This window comes from Chenopodium quinoa, unplaced genomic scaffold (genome assembly GCF_001683475.1).
Source record: "Chenopodium quinoa cultivar QQ74 unplaced genomic scaffold, ASM168347v1, whole genome shotgun sequence".
NCBI lineage: Eukaryota > Viridiplantae > Streptophyta > Magnoliopsida > Caryophyllales > Amaranthaceae > Chenopodium > Chenopodium quinoa.
In genome coordinates this window covers 1,399,070-1,422,443 of record NW_018743858.1, presented here as the reverse complement: position 1 = coordinate 1,422,443, position 23,374 = coordinate 1,399,070, and the positions used below count along the sequence as shown (strand labels likewise).

General features: G+C 44.1%; 1 protein-coding gene across 1 annotated transcript; it reads right to left on the bottom strand.

Moving 5' to 3' along the window:
- Positions 1-215: 215 nt before the first annotated feature.
- Positions 216-1,349, bottom strand: LOC110686468. Its single transcript, XM_021863094.1, has one exon. It carries the CDS (start codon positions 1,347-1,349, stop codon positions 216-218), a length of 1,134 nt encoding a protein of 377 aa, XP_021718786.1.
- Positions 1,350-23,374: the final 22,025 nt, after the last annotated feature.

The window sequence follows — 23,374 nt, the reverse complement described above, 5'->3', positions numbered from 1 at the left end:
AGAATAAATAATTAATCATGTTAGCAATATGTAATGGTCGTTACCCAGATGATCCAACACCACACTAAAAGTAGGACATGTCTTCTTGTTATGCCCAGGTCGCCGACAAACACTGCATGCCTTCTTGACACGATAGGGACACTCATCCATTTCATTTCGGATTCTAGTGGATCGCTGAACTGGGGCTCGTTTGCAGTAGGCCCATTGTAAGTTGACTAGTGGCAAGGATCTAGAATTGGTGCAAAACACTTCAAGTATGAAAGTCTATATTCGGCGATCCTAAAAAAAGAATCCACAAAGTCTGAGTGTGATAGGCTTCGATGACGACAAACTGCTAGGATATGAGAGCATGGCAACTTGTATATTTTCAATTTCTCACAAGTACATGTCTTGCTCATCAGATTCACAGTGTGGGAGTTACCACCTTTACCAGATTTTCTCCTTCCACGGCCAGTCCTAACCTGATATAACCCTATGGCATCGGAGTCAAAAGAAATAACCTCATGGTGCATGGCTTTCTCCATGTTGGCTTCTATTGTCTTCATAGCCTTTTCTGAGTACTCATGGCCCTCTTTAAGTCTTTTTTTACTCCAACTTTGTCTAGTTGCAAAATAGGAGTTAACACGGAAAAAGTTCATTTGCACTAAAGCAGTTATCGGGAGACAACGAGCCCCTTTTAAGACTCCATTGAAAACTTCCGACATGTTTGTAGTCTTCACACCAAACCTGAAACCACCATCATGATGAATAGACCACTTACTATAAGGAATTTCCATCAAGTACCTACGGGCCCCTACATTCAAATCACCAATTTTGTTGATGTAGTAATCAAACTTCTTCTTCTGCCTTGCAATAGCTGCTTTGCCAAAGACGTTCTTTATAACGACACTTTTAAATTTTGAGTTCACATTAGAAGCCAAGTGTCGTGTGCAATACTTGTGGTAGGCATTGGGCTCCTCCCAACCACTTCCAACCTCTTCCATTGCTGCTAAAATACTAGCATGTCTATCAGATATCACACATAGCCCTTTCCTATCTGTTACTCGAGCTCGAATACAAGCCATGAACCAAGACCAGCTTTCATTGTTTTCTCCTTCAACACCCGCAAAAGCGAGGGGGAATAGTTGAAAATTAGCATCGGTTCCCATAGCAATAAGTAAAGTCCCTTTGTATTTGCCATATAAATGAGTTCCATCAATGGTGATAAGGGGCCTGCAATGACGGAATCCATCAATACATGGCTTGAATGCCCAAAAAACTCGTTGGAAAAGATGTGTTCCAGGAACCATACTCTCTAACAACCTCCACTCAACAACAGTTCCAGGATTTGATTCCTTGAGAGCTTGCATGTACTTAGGCAACTGCTCATATGAACCCTCCCAATCCCCATAAATGAGTTTTATTTCCTTTTGTTTCGCTAGCCATCTTGTAGGTTATTTGGAATCCATTAAACTTCTCTTTCACAAGTTGCACGATTGTCTTGATTGTCAATGAAGGATCAACGCGAATGACATCTAGAAGAGCATTGCAAACGAACTCGGAAGTGAGTAGCTTATGATCCACCGAGTCGATATCACTAACACAGTTACTTGCATGAGGGTCGTTGTACCGCACAATTTTAAACGTACACTACAAGAAAACAGCTGGATTCCGACGAAATTCCGTCGAAACAGGTCTGTCGCAAAACACTTCTTAGGAAAATGGACGTTTTCCGAGGGAAATTCCGTCGGAAGACACCTTTCCGACGGAATCCATTATGTCGCAGTTGGATTTGACTTTAAACGGGAGTCTGTCGCAATTTTCCGACGGAATATTCCATCGGAATCTGCTACCTTCTGACGGAAATTTCCGTCGGAAACGACAATAAAAAAAAAAAGCCCCCACCACCAGCCCCCCTAAACTAAACCTACGTACTTGACCCACCACCCAAAATCACCACCAAAAAACCCACGTACTTGACCCACCACCCAAAACAACCACCAGCCCCACCAGCCCCCCTAAACTAAACCCACGTACTTGACCCACTAACCAAACCCAGCAGCACACCCACCCAGACCACTCCCACCCACCACCACACCTACGCGCTTCACCGAAACCACCCAAAACCACCACCAAAAAACCCACCCACCCACTCTACCACCACAACACCGCAACCCAAAAAAAAAATCAAAAGATCCGACCACAACCACCAAAATCCGAACTCCAACATCCACCACCACCACCATAAATTTTCAAAAAAATTAAACCGAAAAACAGTAATATATTTAAAATAAAAATAAACCGAAAACAACACTTTAATTAAAATTAAAAAAACCGAAAAAAAGAAATTTAATTAAAATAAAAAAAAATCGAAAAAACATACCTTGATTCCATCGCACAAAACCTCGAAATTGGGTTTACGAGGCCAAATTCGACCATGAAAGCCCTAGATCTAGGGTTTTCATGGTCGAATTTGACTTGAAAACCTTGTGTTATTGATGTTGATGGCGAAAATGGTGGTGTTTGTTGTTGTTGATGGCGAAAATGACCGTGAAAACGGTGGTGTTTGTTGTTGTTGAGGTCGGCGTTGGTGGTGTCGGCGAAAATGACCAAAAGAGAAGAACAACGACAGAGGAGGAGGCGCGTAGAGGAAGAGAAGGAGAAAAATAGAAAAAGAAGAGAAGGGGCGTAGAGGAAGAGAAGGAGAGGAGAGAGGAAGAGAAGGAGGTGGAGAGAGAAATGATGGAATGAGAAAGGAGGAGGAGAGAGAGATACAGTAGAAGGAGAGAGGAAGAGAAGGAGGAGGAGAGAGAAATTGAAGGGGTTTATATAGGAAGATTCCGGAGATATAAGGGTTTTTTTTATTATTTAATTATATTCCGACGGATTTTAATTCTGTCGGAAATTTAATGTTTCGACGGAATATTCCGTCAGAAATCTCCGACGGATTTTATTTCCGTCGGAATATAAATTTTCCAACGGAATATTCCGTCGGAAAGCCCATAAATTCGGACGGATTTTTATTCCGTAGGAAATCTGTTGGAAATTTCCGACTGAATATAAATCCGCCGGAATATATAGGATTTCCGAAGGAATTTTGTGTCCGTCGGAAGATGTCCGTTGGAATCTGGCCTTTTTCTTGTAGTGGTACAGAGTGTTGGATCTTTCACTCCTCTAAGCCTCCACGAACAACTACATTGTTCTTTCATCTTGCACTCAACAACATATTTCTCTGGCTCTGCCTCCACAGCTCGAATTATTTGATTTCTAGCTATGAAGTAAGATTTCACAGCATCTTTCAGCTATTGCAATGAGTCAAACTGCTGTCCAACCTCAAATTCCCCCCCCCCATTGTTATATGTCTCATTCCCTAACAAAGTCATCCATGAGTTATTCAAACGTGGATCAACTTGCGGCACTTCATTGAAGTCTGTAGTGGGAGCACTTTCTGCGATTGCCTTATCATGAGCTTCAATTACATCTTCAATAGTATCATTCATCTTCGCATCCCCAAAAACATCAACATTGTTTGGGTCAAGAGAATCAAGAAAGCCTTGTGGTTGTGTGCTTGTTGAGGTTCCAACATTAGGCAATGAGGTCGGAGACCTAATCTGTGAAGGATGTTCATTGACATATTCTGGATCAACAAGCATTCTTGTGAATGACCCTAAGCCCACACTGTGATTAGTAAGGGAAAATGGTTGCTCCACACTACCCAAAAATTCCATCTCCGGGAAGGAACCAATATTAGTTTGCACAACTGGCTCCTTTGGAACCTGTTCAATGTACAATTGCATTGCAATAGAAGAACTTTGGGTCACATCAATCCACATAGCCTTAAGAGCATTGTCCTCATTCAACGGAACTGCGACATAAGCCTCGGCCATAGGATATCGCATAACCACCTTCAACTCCACAAACCTAGGATCAATACTCAAATCTTCATACAGCTTATTCAGAACTTGTGAATATGTCATCCCAGGATGTACAAAAACAAATTTTTGATTCCCACCCCTATACGTTATGTCGCTATCTTTGTGGATAATTTCTCCACCCCAATTGCAATATAGAGGGTAGTTTGGTACCTCCATGACGCATTCTAGAAAATACCATGATTAGTCAAAGATATTAGTGTTGCAAAATATATGATGACATTCACATACATCGTTTTTTAACTAACCCTAATCAAGCTCTTTTACTCATAGGAAAATAGGAAAAATAAATGAAAACAAACACTTTTGCCAGGAAAAGAGACAAACAAGATGGCTGGTTCCTCATCTAATTTATATTAGTAGTTCTATCTATCTATGATGGTGCAATTAATACTCCACCAAGGCACCAACCTCTCAAACCTCATCATCTAATCATTTAGAGTTTTACCTTCCCTTGATATGTCCAACTCATTCAAATTAATATTGACTGTGAAATATAAGTGAAGGTCCAACTTCAAATGTCAAAATCAAATAAATAAATTTGACTACCCAACAAAGTATGGAAAAAAATCACAAAGTTATAACAAGAACAATTGCAAAATATAGAACCAGAACAATTACAAAATATACATTGTGTGGTATACAGGTATACTATTATAACAAGAAGCTCAATATCACAACTACAAGAAAAACTCCAAACCTAAAAACAAAATGATTCAACACAATCAGTCAAACTCACCAAACAACAACAAATTTACGAGCATTCACCAAATTCACCAGCATTCACGGCAATTGAATAAAAAAAAATTAGGGCAAGAGTTACTTACCAAATGAAAAAACAGCAAAGAGGATTCTTGCTCTGACACCGGCGTCGACAACCCCCTTTGTGAATGTTGTGGCGTTTACCGACAACAGCGGCGGCGGATTCTGGTGGTCCTCGTCGCGTGGCGAATTCCGGTTGTGAACGTGGGGAGGATTCTTTGCGTTTTTTTTTGGTGGGAAGTGAACTGATTTTGTAAAATAAAGAAATGAGACAACGAAGAACTGATTTTGTAAAAAATCACTTAACATAAACCGCTACTTCAAGTAGCGGTTTCTATTAATGAAACCGCTACTTCAAGTAGCGGTTTTATATTAGAAAACCGCTACCTGAAGTAGCGGTTTTACATAATACACCGCTACATCAAGTAGCGGTTTTTTAAAAAAAAAACCGGTTTAAAATTCCTTCCCTCTGAACCGTTGACGTGGACGGTATGACGGGAATAAAAAAGAAAAAGCAACTGTATTTTGGGAATTGCAAATCTTCCCAACAATACTTAGGGAAAGTACATTGGAATATACTTGCATGTACATTTCGCCTTTTTGTTGTTTTGGAGCGTATGTACAATGAGGATGGTACATACGTCTCCACAAACTAGGCTTTTTCCTAAAAGCAATTCCGGTTTACAAAACTCATATTAGATAAAAACGTGTGTAATTTTACATTTTCACGTTGCACTTATAAATGATTTATTGTGTGTACAAAAATTGAAATAACAAAGTGTAGGGTTTCGTAGTGACCCACACTACGCAGAAAGGAAACCCCCCAAGACCCGCCCCGATAACTAAAGCAATTACAACAAGCATAAACATAATTAAGCAATAATTAAAAGAAGAGAGAAAGAAATTATACCCTTGATGCGTGCTTCGCTCACGAATCGAGCTCTTACTTCGAAAGCTCTAGCCTCGCAAGTGCGACGACCTCCAATGGAGTCCACCCACGAGACCCGACTCGAACGGCCCCTACCCCGAAGGTTAGTCGGGGCTAGACCAAGAAAGACTAGAATATTACAAACTTAGAGGTTTTCTCACCTTAAGGGAGATGCCTCATTGAGTTCAACTCAAGTGGTTTTTCCCAAACCCTAAACTTGGTTATTTATAGGGAATTTAACCCTTGAACCTCAATCTCCCATCCATGTGGTAGAATGCATTTTATCCTATTTATTTTTAAATCAAAAATAAATTAAAATGCAATTGAATCAACAAATGACAAGTGTCAATGGGTGAGAAATGTTAGGTGAGGACCATTAAGGGGGGGGGGGACCAAAATTCCCCTTGCTCCCCAAGCAAGCCCAACCACCTTTGTCCCTCTCCTTGACCAAGCATGACCACGCCCCATTGGCTGGCTGGCAGCCTGCCTTGGCTGCCAAGGCTGCCCAGCTGGCGCCTAGCACCAAGGCTGGGCTAGCTGGCCAGCCAGCTCACGCACATACGCAGCAAGCATGCCACGCACACATTGCGAGCTGCTGTTGCTTGTGTGATGCGGGTGCTGCTGCTATGCGATGCCCGACATCCATAGCCCGTAGCACTACCATGCTGTTATGCGTGAGGCAAGATCAAGGGGCTAATGCTTGGCGCTGCTCGCTAGCAAGCACCTACAGCCACGCACTCGCACATACACAGCATGTTGCCAGCAATGCGTGTGCTGTACGATGTTGCTGCTTGGTGCGATGTCTAGCATGCACAACCCATAGCACAAGCACGCATAGCATGCTGTTGTGCGAGTGCTATGCATTGCATGCTTGCGGTAAGCTTAGTGATGTGCATGGCATCTCAAGCTAGCCTAGCACTCGCATCGCGAGGCTACGACTTAGCTTGAACTTGTCGCTTGTTGATTTTTCTCGTCTCGTCGAATTCCAATTTGACTCGACTTGCGACGCTCGGTCTCGACGCTCTAAGCTCGATATCCGACGTCTTTGTTCGTAATACTCTAACGACTCATCTAATCCTTCGGATTGATTCTTCACCTCTGATCGGTTACTCGATTGGGTGTGACCCGAAGGGTTCAGTCAAGATTAAGCTGTAATATTAATTGTACATTAATATTACTGATCGGAAGCGGCCTCCACCTAGACATTCCGATCACTTGACCTTACTGAAGAATTAGCTTTCCGATAATTCTGAACCCTCTATCGGAATAATACACTTGTTGGAAGGACACCATTCCTTTCACAAAGTGGAATTTTTTTATACACTTGGTCATACCAATTTCAATTACTAGCCTTTGACCAACAAATTTTGACTAATATTAAGCCCTAATAAATATAAGTTAGAATAACATAATATTATTATAATAATATAATAAATTGTATAGCACACAAAAAAATTGCATATACACATAGATTTGTAGAGGTAAAATTACCCAAGTCACCTCCAATGAACACCTATCAACTTCCTTAAACACCATATAGAATTTCAGGAAATGTACGCATTCTCTTAAGTATTTTGAGATCGATGGGTATGAATTCTCTTGCAATCCAAAAAATATAGGCTAAACTACAAAGATAAGCAATAGATCCTTCCCTAAATAGATAACGAATACGTCCGAATCTAACATCAACAACAACAATATCCTATTATCTCCCAGAGGTATGGCTCAACACGCCCTAAGGTTTGGTTAAAGGATCAACTATCCCATCCATATGACCATGTATTCCGCCCATGGTAGTGATAGGAAAGATTATCGATGATAGAATTTTTTCTCGGGTGAGGGTACAAGAGTGGATGAATCGAAGATGGAGAACTTTTGGCAAGATTATTGTTGAGAACGTTGGGTCGATATTCATGCTTAATTGCTCTGATATTAGAGATAGAGATAATCTAGTTGATCAAGAATCGACTTCTTTGGAAGGCGCCTTGTTTGTGATGACACCATGGTTTCCTCAAGAATTTGTGTAGTCTTTCGAGTTTAAGTATGCTTGTTTATGGTTCCGTGTTGAAGGACTACCTCGTACTGCCGCCTCTCCGAAGTTCGTCACGCCTAGAACTGTCAAAAACCGACCCAAACTGGTGACTCCGAACTGTTCCAAAAAGGAACTGAACCACTAACAACCAGTTATTTTATAACTGTAAATCGACTCGACCCGATTTTTCAAAACCAGAAACTGAACTAATCCAAATGTTTTAGAACTGTTAATGAATCATACACATTATCAAGTTGACCTGATACAACCCGAAACCGAGAACAACTCGTACCATGTACATTAGAGCCCGGTAGTAACCCGACCCAATGTAAACCAAAACTGTTTAAACCCGACAAAAAATCGATTAACCTGAACCGTTTATAACCTGTAATCGGTTATGACAGAACCGTTTACAACCCGTAACCAGTTATGACCAAACCTTTTACAACCATAACCGGTTATGACCAAACCGTTTACAACCATAACCGGTTATGACCGAACCGTTTACAACCCATAACCCGTTATGACCAAAGCATTAACCCTATATATATATTCCTTTTACGAGTAATGGCTTATGGGACACTATGTATATTAATTAATAGCTAACTCTAGATTGTATTAAAAAAATTAAAAAAAATAAAAAAAAAAACCTCAAATCATGATACTTTGATACACAGACTATTTAGGGTAAAAATACCCTATGCCATGTGGCCCAGTAGAATCATGACACGTGGCAGCCCACCAACGGCCCAATGGGATCCAATCGGATGCTGCCACGTGGCATCAAAACCCTAATCAGGGAACATATCTCCCCCACTATAAATAGAGGAATCCTCCTCATTTATTGGGGATTCAAAAAAAAAAATCAAAACACAAAACTCGAGCAATATTAATTGCGAAATCTCTCTGAGTCAGTGAGAAAAACCTATTTACCTTCCGCACTATTACCCATCCGCAAATCATACTAACTTGATCGTCGGAGGCGGAACTCCACCCAACCGGAGTTTCGTGGTTTTGCAGGTACAGAAGTCAGGCGCGCATACTCCGTATTGTGGGGAGAGTACTACTAACATGGCATCCGCTCTTGTACCGAATGCAGAGGGCAGCCGGCCTCTGGTTGACCCTGAGGTCCATACGGACCATGAGAATGGCAGTGGGGACGACTACGACGTCGAGACCTACATGGCCCCAGACGGGTCATTCCGTTCTAGGCGCACCCGTTCTAAGGAAACAAAGGAACGGGGCCAAGACAAAGCTAACCCAGGCGGCAAGCCTGTGGGACAACCCTAGGCGGCGAAGGGTGCTGCCCCCGTCACCAGAGACGAACTCATGAACCTCATAACTAGTTTCAAAGGAGAAATCAAATATATAATCAAGAAGTGAACTGGCTCCAGCAAGGGTCAGTCGGCAAAGAAGCCTTCTCCCTCCGGGAGAAAGCAAATTAAAGACCGGGTGCCCACTCCGCATCCTAAACACAAGGGGACGGATGGGCCCCTGATCGACCTTTCGAAACTTCGTTTCCCCGAAACGGGGCAACGGAAGGCCATCCGGCATACACAGTCGGATGGGTCAAAGAAGATGTTCTCTGACGCCCGGTTATTCATCCGGGAGAAGAAAAGTCAGAGCATGTCTCAGTCGGCCTCAACGTCGACCTATTCGGACAGTTTTTGAAATGCTTCAATGAAGCATTCGGAGACACAGCAGGGGAGTCAGCCAGTCAGTATATCTGCACGTACTGGCCCTCATGTGATCCAGCAGCAGGCCCCGTATGTGCCACAACATCCATACGCTCAGTATGGATCTCCATTCATGCAGTCGACACCCTTCAGGGGTCAGGCGGCCTACTAGGTCCAGCCCATGGACTGACAACTCCGACTGCAAAACCTTGGGGAACAGCCTTCTGCTTTCTCCCGGGAGATAACCGAGGCAGTGCAACCGACCAAGGTTAAGAATGTGTTGGTTGGTGCCTACGACGGTACCACCAACCTAGAAGACCACCTAATGGCATACACCAACCTCATGTACCTACAGGGATTGGATGACGCCGCCTGGTGTAGATGCTTCCCGGCTACATTGAAGGGCATAGCCCAACGATGGTTTGGCAACTTGCCGGCTGGGTGCATCAGTAATTTTAAGACTCTTGCATACCTGTTTGCGTCAAATTTTTCCATGAATATCCCTGCTAAAAAGACAAGTCTCGATCTAGGGGCTATCCAGCAGAGTGATAAGGAAGGACTTCGATCTTATGTCAGATGGTTCAATCTGATGAGAATTCAGATTCAGGGGCTGTCTGACGAAGTGGCATATACAGACTTCTTCAAGGGTCTATAGGATGGGTCAGCTTTTAAGTTTGACCTAGTCCGCAAGAGGGTAGCCACCCTCCAAGAAGCGCTGATGGAGGCGGAGGCCTATATTCAAGCAACCGAGCTCTGCTCTATCAGGAATCCGTCGGATCCCAAGCGGTCCGACAAGAGAGACAGCCGGCCTAACCAGCCGGCCAAAAAAAGAAGAAAATAAAAGAAAAGAAGTCTGGGCAGCTGACCGCCCAGGTCAGCCGTCCTAGAAGAAACAACAGAAGTTGGAACCGAACGTCCCAAAGTACGAGTTCAACAAAGACTGCTCCTCCATCCTCATGGAGACAAAGGACCGGGTGACAATTGAAAAACCGACTGCAATGAAAAGCTCTGTCAAGAACAGAGAAATAAGCAAGTATTGCCGGTTCCATGAGGACGTCGGCCATGTCACCAATGGTTGCTATAGCCTCAGGCGGCTATTGGACTGTCTGGTTGATGAAGGGGTCTTTGAGTCCTATCTGATGAAAACCAAGGGCAATTCCAAATCAAGTGGGGGACAGCCGTCCAAGAAGCCTGCTGCTAACTCTGAAAAAGATGAAGAACATATCTTCACCATTGCAGGCGGCTTCGCAAGCGGAGGTCCCACTATCCGGGGTGCCAAGGATAACATCCGGAAACTATCCAACCTAGAAGATGAGGGTCAGGCGTCAAAAGACACCTTCCCTAAGGTCTTCATCTCTGAGAAAGATAGGGGCATGGTCAGGCGGCCTCACGATGACCCCCTGGTCATCGAATGCAAAGTTGCCAATCAACGAGTTAGCCGGATCTTAATCGATACTGGGAGCTCGTCTGACCTAATCAGTTACCAGTGCTTGACAAAGCTCAAGTACAAGCCTAGCAGCATGCACAAGGCCCCCCATCCCCTAGTCGGCTTCGGGGAAGGAGTAGTGCATCCGGTGGGAATGATTGACCTACCCATACGGCTAGGTGGTAAAGGGGAAGGGCGGCACATGGTCGTCAAGTTTTTGGTGGTCGAGGAATTGATCGCCTACAACCTTATTTTGGGCCGCCCCACCCTCAACGAGTCTAAGGCTGTCATCATCCCCTCTCTTATGATGATCAAGTTCCAGAGGGATGATGGATCAGTTGGTGCCCTAAGCGGGGATCAGAAGACGGCTAGGGAGTGTTACCTCTCAGACGTCAGGCCGACTGTAACAGCAGCCGGTCATAACGAGGAGCCTGCTGACCTCGAAGAAGTGCCTGCCCCTAAGGCAGCCGGCACGAAGCGAAAGGCGAACCAGTTGGTCCCCGTCAGAAAAAAAAATAGCAATCACTGGCCGGGGAAAGGTCGGATGAATCCCGACCCCAGCCGGCTGGTGAGAGCATTGATATCGTCTTGAACGATATCCGCCCTGACGGAACAGTCAAAGTTGGGACGGTTGCTCATGAAAAGTTGGGGGCAGGCTTGCTCCAACTTCTGCGAGAATTCAAAGACATGTTTGCCTTTGAAGTGGAAGAGATGTCACGCGTCAGCCCGGATCTAGCTGTCCACAAGTTAGCTGTTGATCCCAAAATAAAGCCGGTTAGGCAACCGCTGAGGTCAAAAAGCGTTTGGATGTCGGGTTCATTCGGCAATGCTACTACCCGGATTGGGTAGCAAATGTTGTCCTTGTCAAAAAGTCGAATGGTACCTGGCGGATGTGTGTAGATTACACAGATCTAAACAAGGCATGTCCGAAGGATAGTTATCCCCTTCCAAAGATCGACAGTCTGGTCGACTCTACAGCTGGCCATGCCTTGATGAGTTTTATGGATGCCTACTCAGGTTTCCACCAGATTCCCCTATGGAAGAAGGATCAGGAAAAGACGGCCTTCGTCACTGATCAGGGGTTGTACTGTTACACGGTGATGCCGTTTGGCTTGAAAAATGCGCCTGCTACCTTCCAACGAATGATAAACACGGTTTTCATCAATCAAATCGGAAGGAATGTAGAGGCGTACATTGATGACATGATAGTCAAATCCAAGCAACAGGCGGGTCACATAGCCGACCTCTGAGAAACCTTCACTACCCTCAGGCGACATAAGGTCATGCTTAATCCCAAAAAGTGTGTCTTTAGTGTTGAGTCTGGGAAGTTTCTCGGATTTCTGATCGATCAAAGAGGCATAGAGGCCAATCCAGATAAGGTGCAGGCGGTGATTGACATGCAGTCACCTCGCACTGTCAAGGAGGCCCAGAAGCTAACCGGTTGCCTGGCGGCACTAGGAAGATTCCTCAGCCGGTCAGGTGACAAATGCCTTTACTTCTTCCAAGCAATCAGGAAAAGGTCTAGATTTGAGTGGGGAGAAAAGGCTGAGGCGGCATTTCAGTGGTTAAAACAACACTTGCATTCTTTGCCAAGGCTAGTGAGCCCCCTGCCTAAGGAGGTTCTCTACGTGTACCTAGCCGTCTCTGATCACTCCCTTAGAGCCGTCCTCCTTGCCGAGAGAGACGGCAAGCAGCTCCCGGTGTATTTCATCAGCCATATCCTTAGGAATGCCAAACTCCGGTACCCTATGATCGAAAAATTTGGGCTGGCTCTTTACAAAGAAGTCAAGTGGCTAAAGGCATACTTCCTAGCCCATCCGGTGACTGTTTATACTAATCAGCCACTCAAGCGTCCAATGACTTCCATTGAGTCATCCGGCAGAATGATCAAGTGGGCTGTTGAAATGCAAAGCTTGGAGATAACTTTTGAACCTAGGCGGGCAGTGAAAGGTCAGGCGTTTGCCAACTTCATTGTTGAAATGACTAGGCCGGCATAGCTGGAGAATACCGATCAGGTTTGGAAGTTATTCGTAGACGGAAGCTCTACCTCAAACGGCTGTGGTGCAGGCATAATTTGCAATTCTCCGGAAGGAGATACTTATGAATATGCACTACGGTTCAAGTTTCAAGCTTCAAACAATGAAGATGAGTATGAAGCCCTACTAGCCGAAATACGCATGTGTAAGGCGGCAAGGGCAAGAAAGGTTGACGCCTGTTCTGACTCCCAATTGATTGTTAGCCAATTCAATGGTGACTACGAGGCCACCCATCCGGCAATGATCAAATATCTTCAGGCGGTCAAAGATCAGGCGGGGACACTTGATGAGTTCCATTTGAGTCAGGTGCCCCGGTCAGAAAATAATCAGGCGGATGCTCTATCCAAGTTGGCCTCATCCGCCACTTGTGATGCGCCTAGGTCAGTCTTCTGGGAGGTCATGGAAAAAAGAAGTATTGAGCATGACCCCATTTGAATTCTCGATCGAAGCTCTACCTAGATGGACCCCATCCGGGATTATTTGGTAGACGGCACCTTACCGGATGTCTCTTCAGAAGCGGCAGCACTTAAAAAACGAGCTCTGAGCTTTGAAATGTACAAGGGAGAACTCTTCAGAGAGGGTTATCTCCAGCCGTTACTGAAGTGTGTTACCCTAGAAAGGGGAAAAGAAGTGCTAGAGGATCTGCATGCGGGCTTTTGTGCTTCACATATAAGCGGCAGGTCTCTTGCAAAGAGGGCCAGGCGGCAGGGTTACTTTAGGCCCACCCTTGAGGCAGACGCCATGGATTTGGTGAAAAAATGTGACAAGTGCCAAAGATTTGGCCGGCTCATACACCGTCCGGCAACTGATCTTACGGCTATCTACAGCCCGATTCCATTTGCAAAATGGAGCATGGACATTTTGGGTCCCTATACGCCTGCCACAGGCAGCAGAAGATACATTCTGATGGCTGTAGACTACTTCACAAAATGGGTTGAGGCAGAGGCGGTCAAAGGCATCAAGACAAAGGATGTCATCTCCTTCATTTGGAGGAACATCATCACCCGGTTTGGGGTTCCTATATCTATGGTGTTTGACAACGGTCCTCAATTTGAAACGCCTACCCTCAAGAATTGGTTGGGAGATCAGGGGATCTCACATTGTTTTGCATCTGTTGGCTGGCCCCAAGCAAACGGCCAAGTTGAAGCCTTCAACAAGCTCATCTCAGACGGCATGAAAAAGAAGATTGAAAGAGCCGGTGGTCTTTGGGCAAATGAGTTACCTCACGTCCTTTGGGCCATCAGAATAACCGAAAAGGGGGTAACCGGTGAAACCCCGTTTCTCATGACATACGGCACAGAAGCCGTCTTACCAATTCAGCTTTATGGGCCAACACTCCGAGTCATGCTTTATGACGAAGAGGCTAATTGGGAGGCCATGCGTCTTGCATTGGATTCTCTCCCGAAATGTAGGGGCAATGTTGCCTTGCGTCATGAGATATACCGTTTGAGAATGACGAGGGCTTACAATAGAAGAGTACACAAGCGGCCCCTCAAAGTGGGGGACTTTGTGCTACAAAAAATGAAGTCAACCGATAGGGCTAATGAACAAGGAAAGCTAACCCCAAATTAGGAGGGCCCCTACCGGATTTTTGAATAAGTTAGAGACGGCACCTACCACCTGGAAAACCTAGACAGTAGGCCTTTAGCCAGAACTTGGAATGTAGACAACTTGAAAAAGTACTACTTCTAAGGAAATTGTAATTATTTTTTGTAAATAGAGTAAATGAACAAAGGATGCTTTATTTCAATTTTTTGTTTAAAGTCCCGTGGGCAATGCACACCCGGGCACCTTTTAAAAGTCCCATTTGCAATGCACACCCGGGCACCTTTTAAAGTCCCGTGTGCAATGCACACCCAGACACCTTTTAAAAAAAACCCGTGTGCAATGCACAACCGGGCATCCTAAGTACCTAACTTAGCTGAATAAAGGCACAAAGCCAATATATCTTAAACCGTCTGTTTTAAAAACAAAACAGGCATCCAACGACACCCATCCGGGTGAATTCGTTGAAGAGAACATCTCCCTTCCGGGTGGCACATTGTTCTATGCGTCATATTCTCAAACGGCTTCAACCGCCTAGGTTGAAGATAATCCATTTGCGTTTGAATGACCTATCGCAAACAAGATAAAACCAGCTATTTCCGCAATGCAATACAGACGGTAACTTAAATCTTGCTAAGCAGTCGGCTTTGCCCAAAAGCACTACAGTCGGACCTCGCTTCTATCCTGATTTTTACAATTTTCAAATTGACATTGGCTATTGCCCCAAGGCTATACTGCCGATATAAAATGTCTTATATTGCAACCGGCTAGTGCCCCTAGGTAATACAGCCGGCAATTGACAACATTGTCTACATTTGTGCTTGGTTATTGCTCAAAAGCAATACAGGCGGTAATCCACATATTTGTATATATCCGGATACCATTCAAAACGCATACATCCGGTACGATTCTAACGAATTATACTAACCCACCCTGTTGTACAACGGTCAAGGACCACCTAATTATTTGTCCGGATGCATATGGATGGTTGCCTACTTAGAGTTGTTAACTAAGAAAACAACCATCCAAGGGCAAGCAGGGTTCACACATCCGGAATCTCGCATGATTTCATGATTCGATGCAAAAAAAAATAAAAAAAAATAAAAAATACTTCAAATATATTGCAAATATGCAAAGCAAACCGACACAGTCGGCACAAATATATTAAATATTTCAAATGTTAACCAGACCCCTGTCCGGGAAAAGTGATACAGAAATTCACGGCTTGCAGGCCGGTTAGAAAAAAGAGAAAAAATACTACTGCTGTTGTTGCTGTTGCTGGGTTGGCTGTTGCTGCTGCTCCGGCTGCTGTCCTTGACCGGCGTTAGGGGCATCTTGGGTCTGCTTGGTCTGGGTTCCATCACCCGGCACATCACCCTCCGCTTGCTCCTCCCCTACGCCGGCCCACTCCTCAAACGGCGCCGGTTGCTTGATTTGTACCTCAAGTAAAAGAAGGGGTAGTCGGTCTCCGAATGGATCATGGACCACGCCATCTTCATGCATGCTTCGCAGTCACGCTCGTTCTCGTTCACCAGCCGGGTCTGCTCAGGCGCCAGCTGGTCCAGAGCATCTTTCTTGGACTTAACCAAATCATCTTTGGCTTTGTCCAGCTCCCCGTGCAGCCGGTTGACCTCCTCCTTCAACCTAATCTTCTCCTTCTCCACATCCTTCAGAGCTTGGATGTCGGTTTTGAGTTGGTCGATTTGGAGTTGACGGTCAGCAGCCGTCTTGTTGGCGGTGTCAGCAGCAGCCGTCAGCTACTGGATGAGTTCCTCCTATTTTATCTCCCGGGCTTTAGTGTGGATTTCAAGCATTAGGGAGTTGTACTGACATACATCAATTAAATCGGCTGCCCGTTTTTGGGCATCCCTTACCTCCTCTTGCTTCTTTTGCAAGGGGGATTTTAACCCATCCACCCTTAGCATCGCCTGCAAGACCAACCGGCAATTGAGTTAGCAAATTGATCTTAAAAACATCAGCTATCAAATCTAGCAAAAAAATACCCCATCCGGTGAAATAATAGATTGTGCAAAACTACCGCATCCGACAACTTACCTCAGCCAGCAATGAGGTGATCCGGTTAAGGTTGACCTAAATTACACCCGGCACAGCCTCCCTCTCAGACATAGTCAAGGTCCTTATCATTCTCCTGGCGTAATTTTGCATGTCCGGCCAGCGAGAAGCAGTATCTGCATCATGAGACATATCGGTTAAGTGTTGGGAATAAACGGCTCCTACATTCAGCCGGTTCCCGACCGAGTCGCCCGACTAAGACGTATGAGACTTGACTCGAAGTGGCCCAAGCGGCCAGGGGGGTCAAAAGCGGAGTCCATACCTTGGTCATCCGGCTGAGGGGTGCCACCACCCCCAGCCGCATTGGAGCCGGAAGCAATAGCCGGCACCCTGCTAGAAGGAGCACGCTCCCTAGATCCGGTCTCAGCCGGCTCAGAGCTCAGGCCAAGACTTTGCAGACTTTTGCCTGCAGTAGTGGGCCTCACAGGAGCCGGTGTCCTGCTGGCTGAAGGCGGAGTAGGGCCTTCTAAGACCCTGCACCTTTGTGGAGGCGGTTGAGGAAGCTCCCTACCCGGTCTCACCATCTGGCGGATAAAGCGGGGAACATTCTGGCTTCCCGTTTGTAAAAAACAATCAATAAATTAGAATCAAGGTTATTGGCAAAATAAGCAAACGGTTATAACACAGCCGGTGCTTACCCCACTGGCCCGGGCAGCAAGTTGGGCCTTCTTCTTCTCCAACTGTTCTTTCCTGATTTCAACGGCTGACTTAGTCGGCGTCATCTCAGGAGGAGTCATTTCTAATCCTTTCTCTACAAAATAACAAGAAAAAGTTAGCATCATTTGCATATCATGCAAACGGCATAAATTGTCGGTTAAGTAGTAGACCTTTGTTATACAAGGTGCTGAGACCGCAGGCGGAGAGGAACGCCTGGTTCTTGAACCAGTCCGGGTGAGGAACCCAGAATAGAGGGACAATGATTTGTGTCCCATCAGCCAAAGGCTCGGTGGTTTTCTTAAATAACCACGGCTCCATTATGGCATCCCAAGCCTCAGCCGGAACCCTTGGTAAGGCGCACTTCTTTCCTAGAAGAGCCGGGTTCTTATTGTAACGGCGCATCCGTTGATTTACAGCCGTTGAAGGGGAAGAGACGTAATAAAACTTGCTCTTCCAGCTCGTCCACTTGGAGGGCTTCTCCAAAGTTATCATGTATTCCGGATGCGTAGTAAGAGTGTACCAGGCATTCCAGCCGCCTGGGGCACGGCTTAGGTAATGCATATGCGTGAACGCCTCCCAGCTAAACGTCACTTCCTGCATCTCGCAGGCGGCAATATAGTCGATGATGTTCACCCAAGAATTGCGTGTAAGCTGCCAGACTCCCAAGTCGTAGCCTCTTAAAATGGCTTTAATGCATCTGTGAAGGGGGAATCGGAGGCCGGATTTGAATGCCGCCTCATAGCAGCCGAAGTAGTTATCAGCATGATTCAAGTCATCCTCCCAGAAAACTGACGAGCTCGCAGGCGGGACACCCAACTCCCAGTCGTCCCCTACCGGACGCTTTTTCAGAAAAGCCTCGAGTGTTGTGTTTATTGTCACAACATCCCGATCGCTCATGTGCGCCTCCAATGGGTTGTTTGCTGACGGCCAGCTGTATGCCTCCTCATCTTGTCCAGGGACATCCGGCGTCATCGTGGACTCTGATGACTCAGCCTCTTGGTCTGTTTCTTCACCGCTCGAGCTTCCGGACTCTTCCAAAATCTCATCACGAGGCGTACTTGGAACGCCTGGTTGATCAAAAGGAACATCTTCAACCGGCATACCGGCTGAATCATCTGATTTGTACTCGGGGTCAAAAGTCGTTTTCCTTGTCCGAGCCATTCTATCCTGAACATGAACAGAGACGGTCGGATTCTCAGAAATGTAAGGGTGTTCCATGCACCCCCAGATGGCATCCCCAGTCCTAGATTCAGCCGTATCCGGTGAACGGTTGACAACTGCCCTAGGCCGTGCCGTGTGTGTATTGGGAGAGTCCATTATCCTCTAACCTATACAACCGGTATTCTCAAGAGGTTACAAAAAGGGCAAGGTTGATACCTTGTATTTATGAAGACGGTTGAAGATGTGGCTTGAAGATGCTACAGGCGGAGACAGTCGTTTGTGTTTAAAACCTGAAGCACAAATACAAAACAGTCAGGCATTTTGGAAGAAATTCACACAAAGATACCCCAGGCGGTATCAATAAAGTGTGTTCAAAGATATTACAAGCGATATTATGCAGTTTTACCCAAAGATACCCCAAGCGGTATCATAATGGCTTGCTTAGAGATACCCCAGGCGGTATCAAGGAGGCTTGCTCAAAGATACCACAAGCGGTATCACAAAGTTCTATTCAAATACACCCCATGCGGGATTAATAAAGCTCACTCAAAAATACCCCAGACGGGACACCTCCGTCTGAGGCTTCATTAAATGGTTATCAGAAACCAAGGATGCGTCAAGCGTTAATCATTGAAGGTTTCTTAAAGACCCCCCAGACGGCATGAGACCCGGCTGAGGGTGTTTGAAGGGCAGGTCATGAACGAGCTATGAAGATCATTGTTCAAACGCCCCACAGGCGGTATAAGCCCGGCTAAGGGTGCGAAATATCTAAGTCTCGAAGCATGGCTTGCATATACCCCAGACGGTCCATTACCGTCTGTGCGTCCAGTTTTGAAGAGCTATTATTTGAAGACACCCCAGACGGCCAAGAACCGTCTGTGGGTCTGATTTTGAAGAATCTTGTTTGAAGTCGCCCTAGGCGGCTCCTTGCCGTCTGAGGGTCTATGAAATGAGTTTTTTGATAGGCAGTTGTTTGAAGATGGTCCAGGCGGAATCTTTCCGGTTGAGGGTCTACTGGAAGCAAAATGATTGTCTGAAGATACCCCAGACGGCATGTATCCGTCTGTGGGTCCTTTGAATGCAAATTCTTGAAAACCATTGATTGCTGATATCACAGGCGGTATATCACCGCCTGTGGTCCTATGGAATGCATTATTAAAGGCCAAGGTTTGAAGGTATCCCAGACGGTCCACACCGTCTGTGGGTCTATCATTTGAAAAGCAAGGTATAAAGATGCCCCATCCGGCATATGGCCGTCTGTAGGTCTTTTAAGTGCAACTACATGAAAAACCAGTGTAAAGGTGCACAGGCGGTATTCACCGTCTGTGGGGCTATGACATGCATTCAGAGTAGTCCATTGAAGAAGGATACCTCAAACGGCTTACCACCGTCTGAGGGTCTATCTTTGAGGATCATGATTCAAAGATTCCCCAGACGGTTTACGCCATCTGTGGGTCTACCAAATGCAAAGCATAAAAAGCGGTTTATGGAATCCCAGACGGTGTATGACCGTGTGTGTTTCTACTCAAGATAAGAAAGAGAATCAAGTCAAACGGTACCTGGAGGGATTAAGTGAAGTCCTCAACCGGTATCCGTATGCGTTTCAATAAAGCAACTGGTTGCACAAACTAGCAGCCGGTGTCAGAGCTCTCAAGAAAATTCTGAAAAAATTTGTAAAGTGAAGAGGAGAGAGGGTGTGCGCCTCAATTTATAGGAAAAGACCGGAAGGCGAATCGCCACCTTCTGCCTTAATCCTTTCGAATTTCGAATTCAAGAGAGAGAGGCGGGAAGCAACTCAATCGTCGCCTGTTCATTGCTTGACACCTGTCACAGGTGACACGTGGCTGCGCCACGTCACACCTGTGAGGGGCAAATGTTTAGAGTAAAAATACCCTATGCCACGTGGCCTAGTAGAATCATGACACGTGGCAGCCCACCAACGGCCCAATGGGATTTAATCGGATGCTGCCACGTGGCATCAAAACCCTAATCAGGGAACATGTCTCCTCCACTATAAATAGGGGAATCCTCCTCATTTATTGGGGATTAAAAAAAAAATCAAAACACGAAACCCTAGCAATATTAATTGCGGAATCTCTCTGAATCAGTGAGAAAAACCTATTTACCTTACGCACTATTACCCATCCGTAAATCATACTAACTTGATCGTCGGAGGCAGAACTCCACCCAACCGGAGTTTCGTGGTTTTGCAGGTACAGAAATCAGGCGCGCATACTCCGTATTGTAACTCTCCCGAGGGACCAAAAAACACCCGAAACACAGACGACAACATTACTAATTGAAATAGAATTATAATTTATTAATTTGGTAAGAGTACACAGTAAATTGAGACTAACTAAAGTAAATTGATTGAAAGACTAAGTAAAGTGTAACTAAAGTATCTCGAGGTGAAACAAAACTAGTAACAAATAAAGTCACCTATGCATAATTAAATTTGTCGATGTATGGTAAACGAATAATCTAACGCCTAATGGCTGATGCAAAGCTAAATCATAAATGAATGGCTCATTGGCTCTCATAAGCTTCAGACTAAAGAATTCTAAGACTTTCATTGTAGATGAATAAAGCAATACTTTGTCATTTTTTGTGACAGGTAAAAAACACAAGGTCCCCAAGTATCATATTCTCTCCAAACAAGAGTGTATCAACCATAGAATTTATACAAAGTCCTGTGACAATAGTATCCTGTTTATTAGGTAGTAGTATGATCCACAAGGTAGTAAACAAAACCAACCACTTAGCAAATTTACTTTAAAAAACTAATTAACAAAAAATTATATAAAACAAAAATAATTTGATGGAAATATTAATTTGATCAAGTGGCAGAGACGACAAAATACTAATTTGATGCTGCACTTATAGTTTTAGTTGACACTTCTTTACCAATTTTAAGAACATCTTCATCAATATCAGTATCATAACCAAGACACCAATTTTGAGTGGTTACCAACATCTCTACATTTTTTGGAAGAAGAGCACTCCTATACTTTTTCAAAACACAACCTCCAATGCTAAATGAAGATTTAGAAGCAACAAATATTATAGGAATAGCCAAAACATCTCTAGCAACACGAGATAATGTAGGATACAACTCAACTTGACCTTTCCAAAACTGGAGAATATAAAATTTTTCTCCTGTTGCTACTTTTGTTCGTGGTAGAGCCAAATAAGCATCAAGATCAACGGTTAGGCTCCTCATTGAAACATCATCATCATTGGTAGTACCACACTTCTAAAATAAATGACAAATAAAAAATTTGTAATAAATTAACACAAGATAAGACATGCAAAATCATTAATAAACTAATTAAAACAATATTCACCTTATATGCGGCTGACAACGCAAGAAACTTGCCGTCATCATCATCACCATTATTAAATTCATTAAATGGTGTACTGGTTTTTTCCCTTGAACTAGAAGTGGGTTGGTGAGTAGAATAGAAAGAATACATATCAGTAAGAGCATCCTTTACCCTTTTTTACCTTTATGTCAACAGCCTCTCCAATGTATAACAAGTTGTATAATTGCCTAACATGTTGAATCTTATAATGAGGGTCAAGAATTAAAGATTAATCCTCCCAATAATTCTCAAACTTTCTAAACATCATTGATGCCATAGGTGCATGCTTAGGGTGTTTATGGGCTTTAATGATATAATACTCAATAAGAAGCATATTCGTTCTCAAAATACAAATTACCAGTAGGATATTGGGAACCAGAAAGTAGAGTAGTAATGTTGTAAAATGGCAAGAGAAAGTCGCAAACATTCTGAATAGTCTCCCACTCATCATCAGTAAGTTTATAATCAACCCCTAAAAATCTACTAATATATGTTTTGATTGCAGACTTAGCTTGTAAAGCTTTTTGAAGCATCAAATATGTGGCATTCCAACGAGTGATAACAATCAAGGCACAATTTACCATTAAACACACATTCAACCTCAGAAACAGCCAGCTCAAATTGAGTGAGCCTAAAATCAGAGCCATCAATATATTTCACCACTTCACGCAACTTATAAACACTTTCATCAACAAACTCTAAACCTTTTCTAACAATTAGATTCAAGACATGAGCATAGTAGCAAACATGGAAAAATTTGCCTCCACAAGGAAGAGGAGAACAATTCATGACATATTTCCTAAGCAAACCAGCCATCACATCCATAGAACGGGCATTATCAACAGTCATACAGAAAAAATTTATTCTGAAGGTTCCATTATTATATCAAATTTAAAACAAACTTTTCCACCTCTAGCTAAACCAGAATAGAGAGGTTGACAATATCTGAAATTCAGACTTGAGATCCTAATCAATATCCACATAATGAGCAGTCAAAGTAAGGTAGCCACGATTAGTATAGGCAGTCCACAAATCACAAGTAAAATTAACCTTGCTACTAATTTTACCCAAAGTATCAAACAACCAAGCTTTGAATTTGTCATGCTCATCAACAATACAATACTTAAGAAGATTGTTCCTACAAATATGTTTCACATTCTTATTCAAATAAGAAATTTCTTCCCTGAAATATTTATGCTGAACCATTCGTAAAGGATATGCATGACAAATAATAGCTTTAGACCACTTACTCAACCAAATTTATTTTTTGATCAAAAGAAGATTGATCAGTAGAATCTATTTCCACTTTAGGTGCATTAGATCATTTTAAAATGATTGTTACATGATGAAGTACCCATGGCAGATTCTGCTTTGATAACTATTCCATAGTAGTTACATGTAGCATAAGTGGTAGTTGGTTTTTCATTTGGTTTAGGTATTTAACCATCATACCTTTCACTCGAGGTAACAGTAGCGCATTAGACTTTTGCTCTTCGCCCGCCACAACCACCTTTAGACACTTGACCACTACCTTTAACAACTTGTAAATTTGGGGGAGTAACAGTAGCGCATTGGTTCTCTACAGTTTGATTTTGAGACTCCATTTGATCCGAAATTGATCCTTGATCAAGACCTTGTGCAACCTAATGAGCCTAATAGTTTAAAGGGTCCAAACACACGTTCAAGGGTCCAAAAGAATCAAGTTCCTATTGTCCATTGGTTGTTCATTCAAGGGTCTAAGCTTGACAATGTTCCACGCTTAGGTTTCCACATAGCTCCATCTTTGTACCAGTGGCGGAGCCACG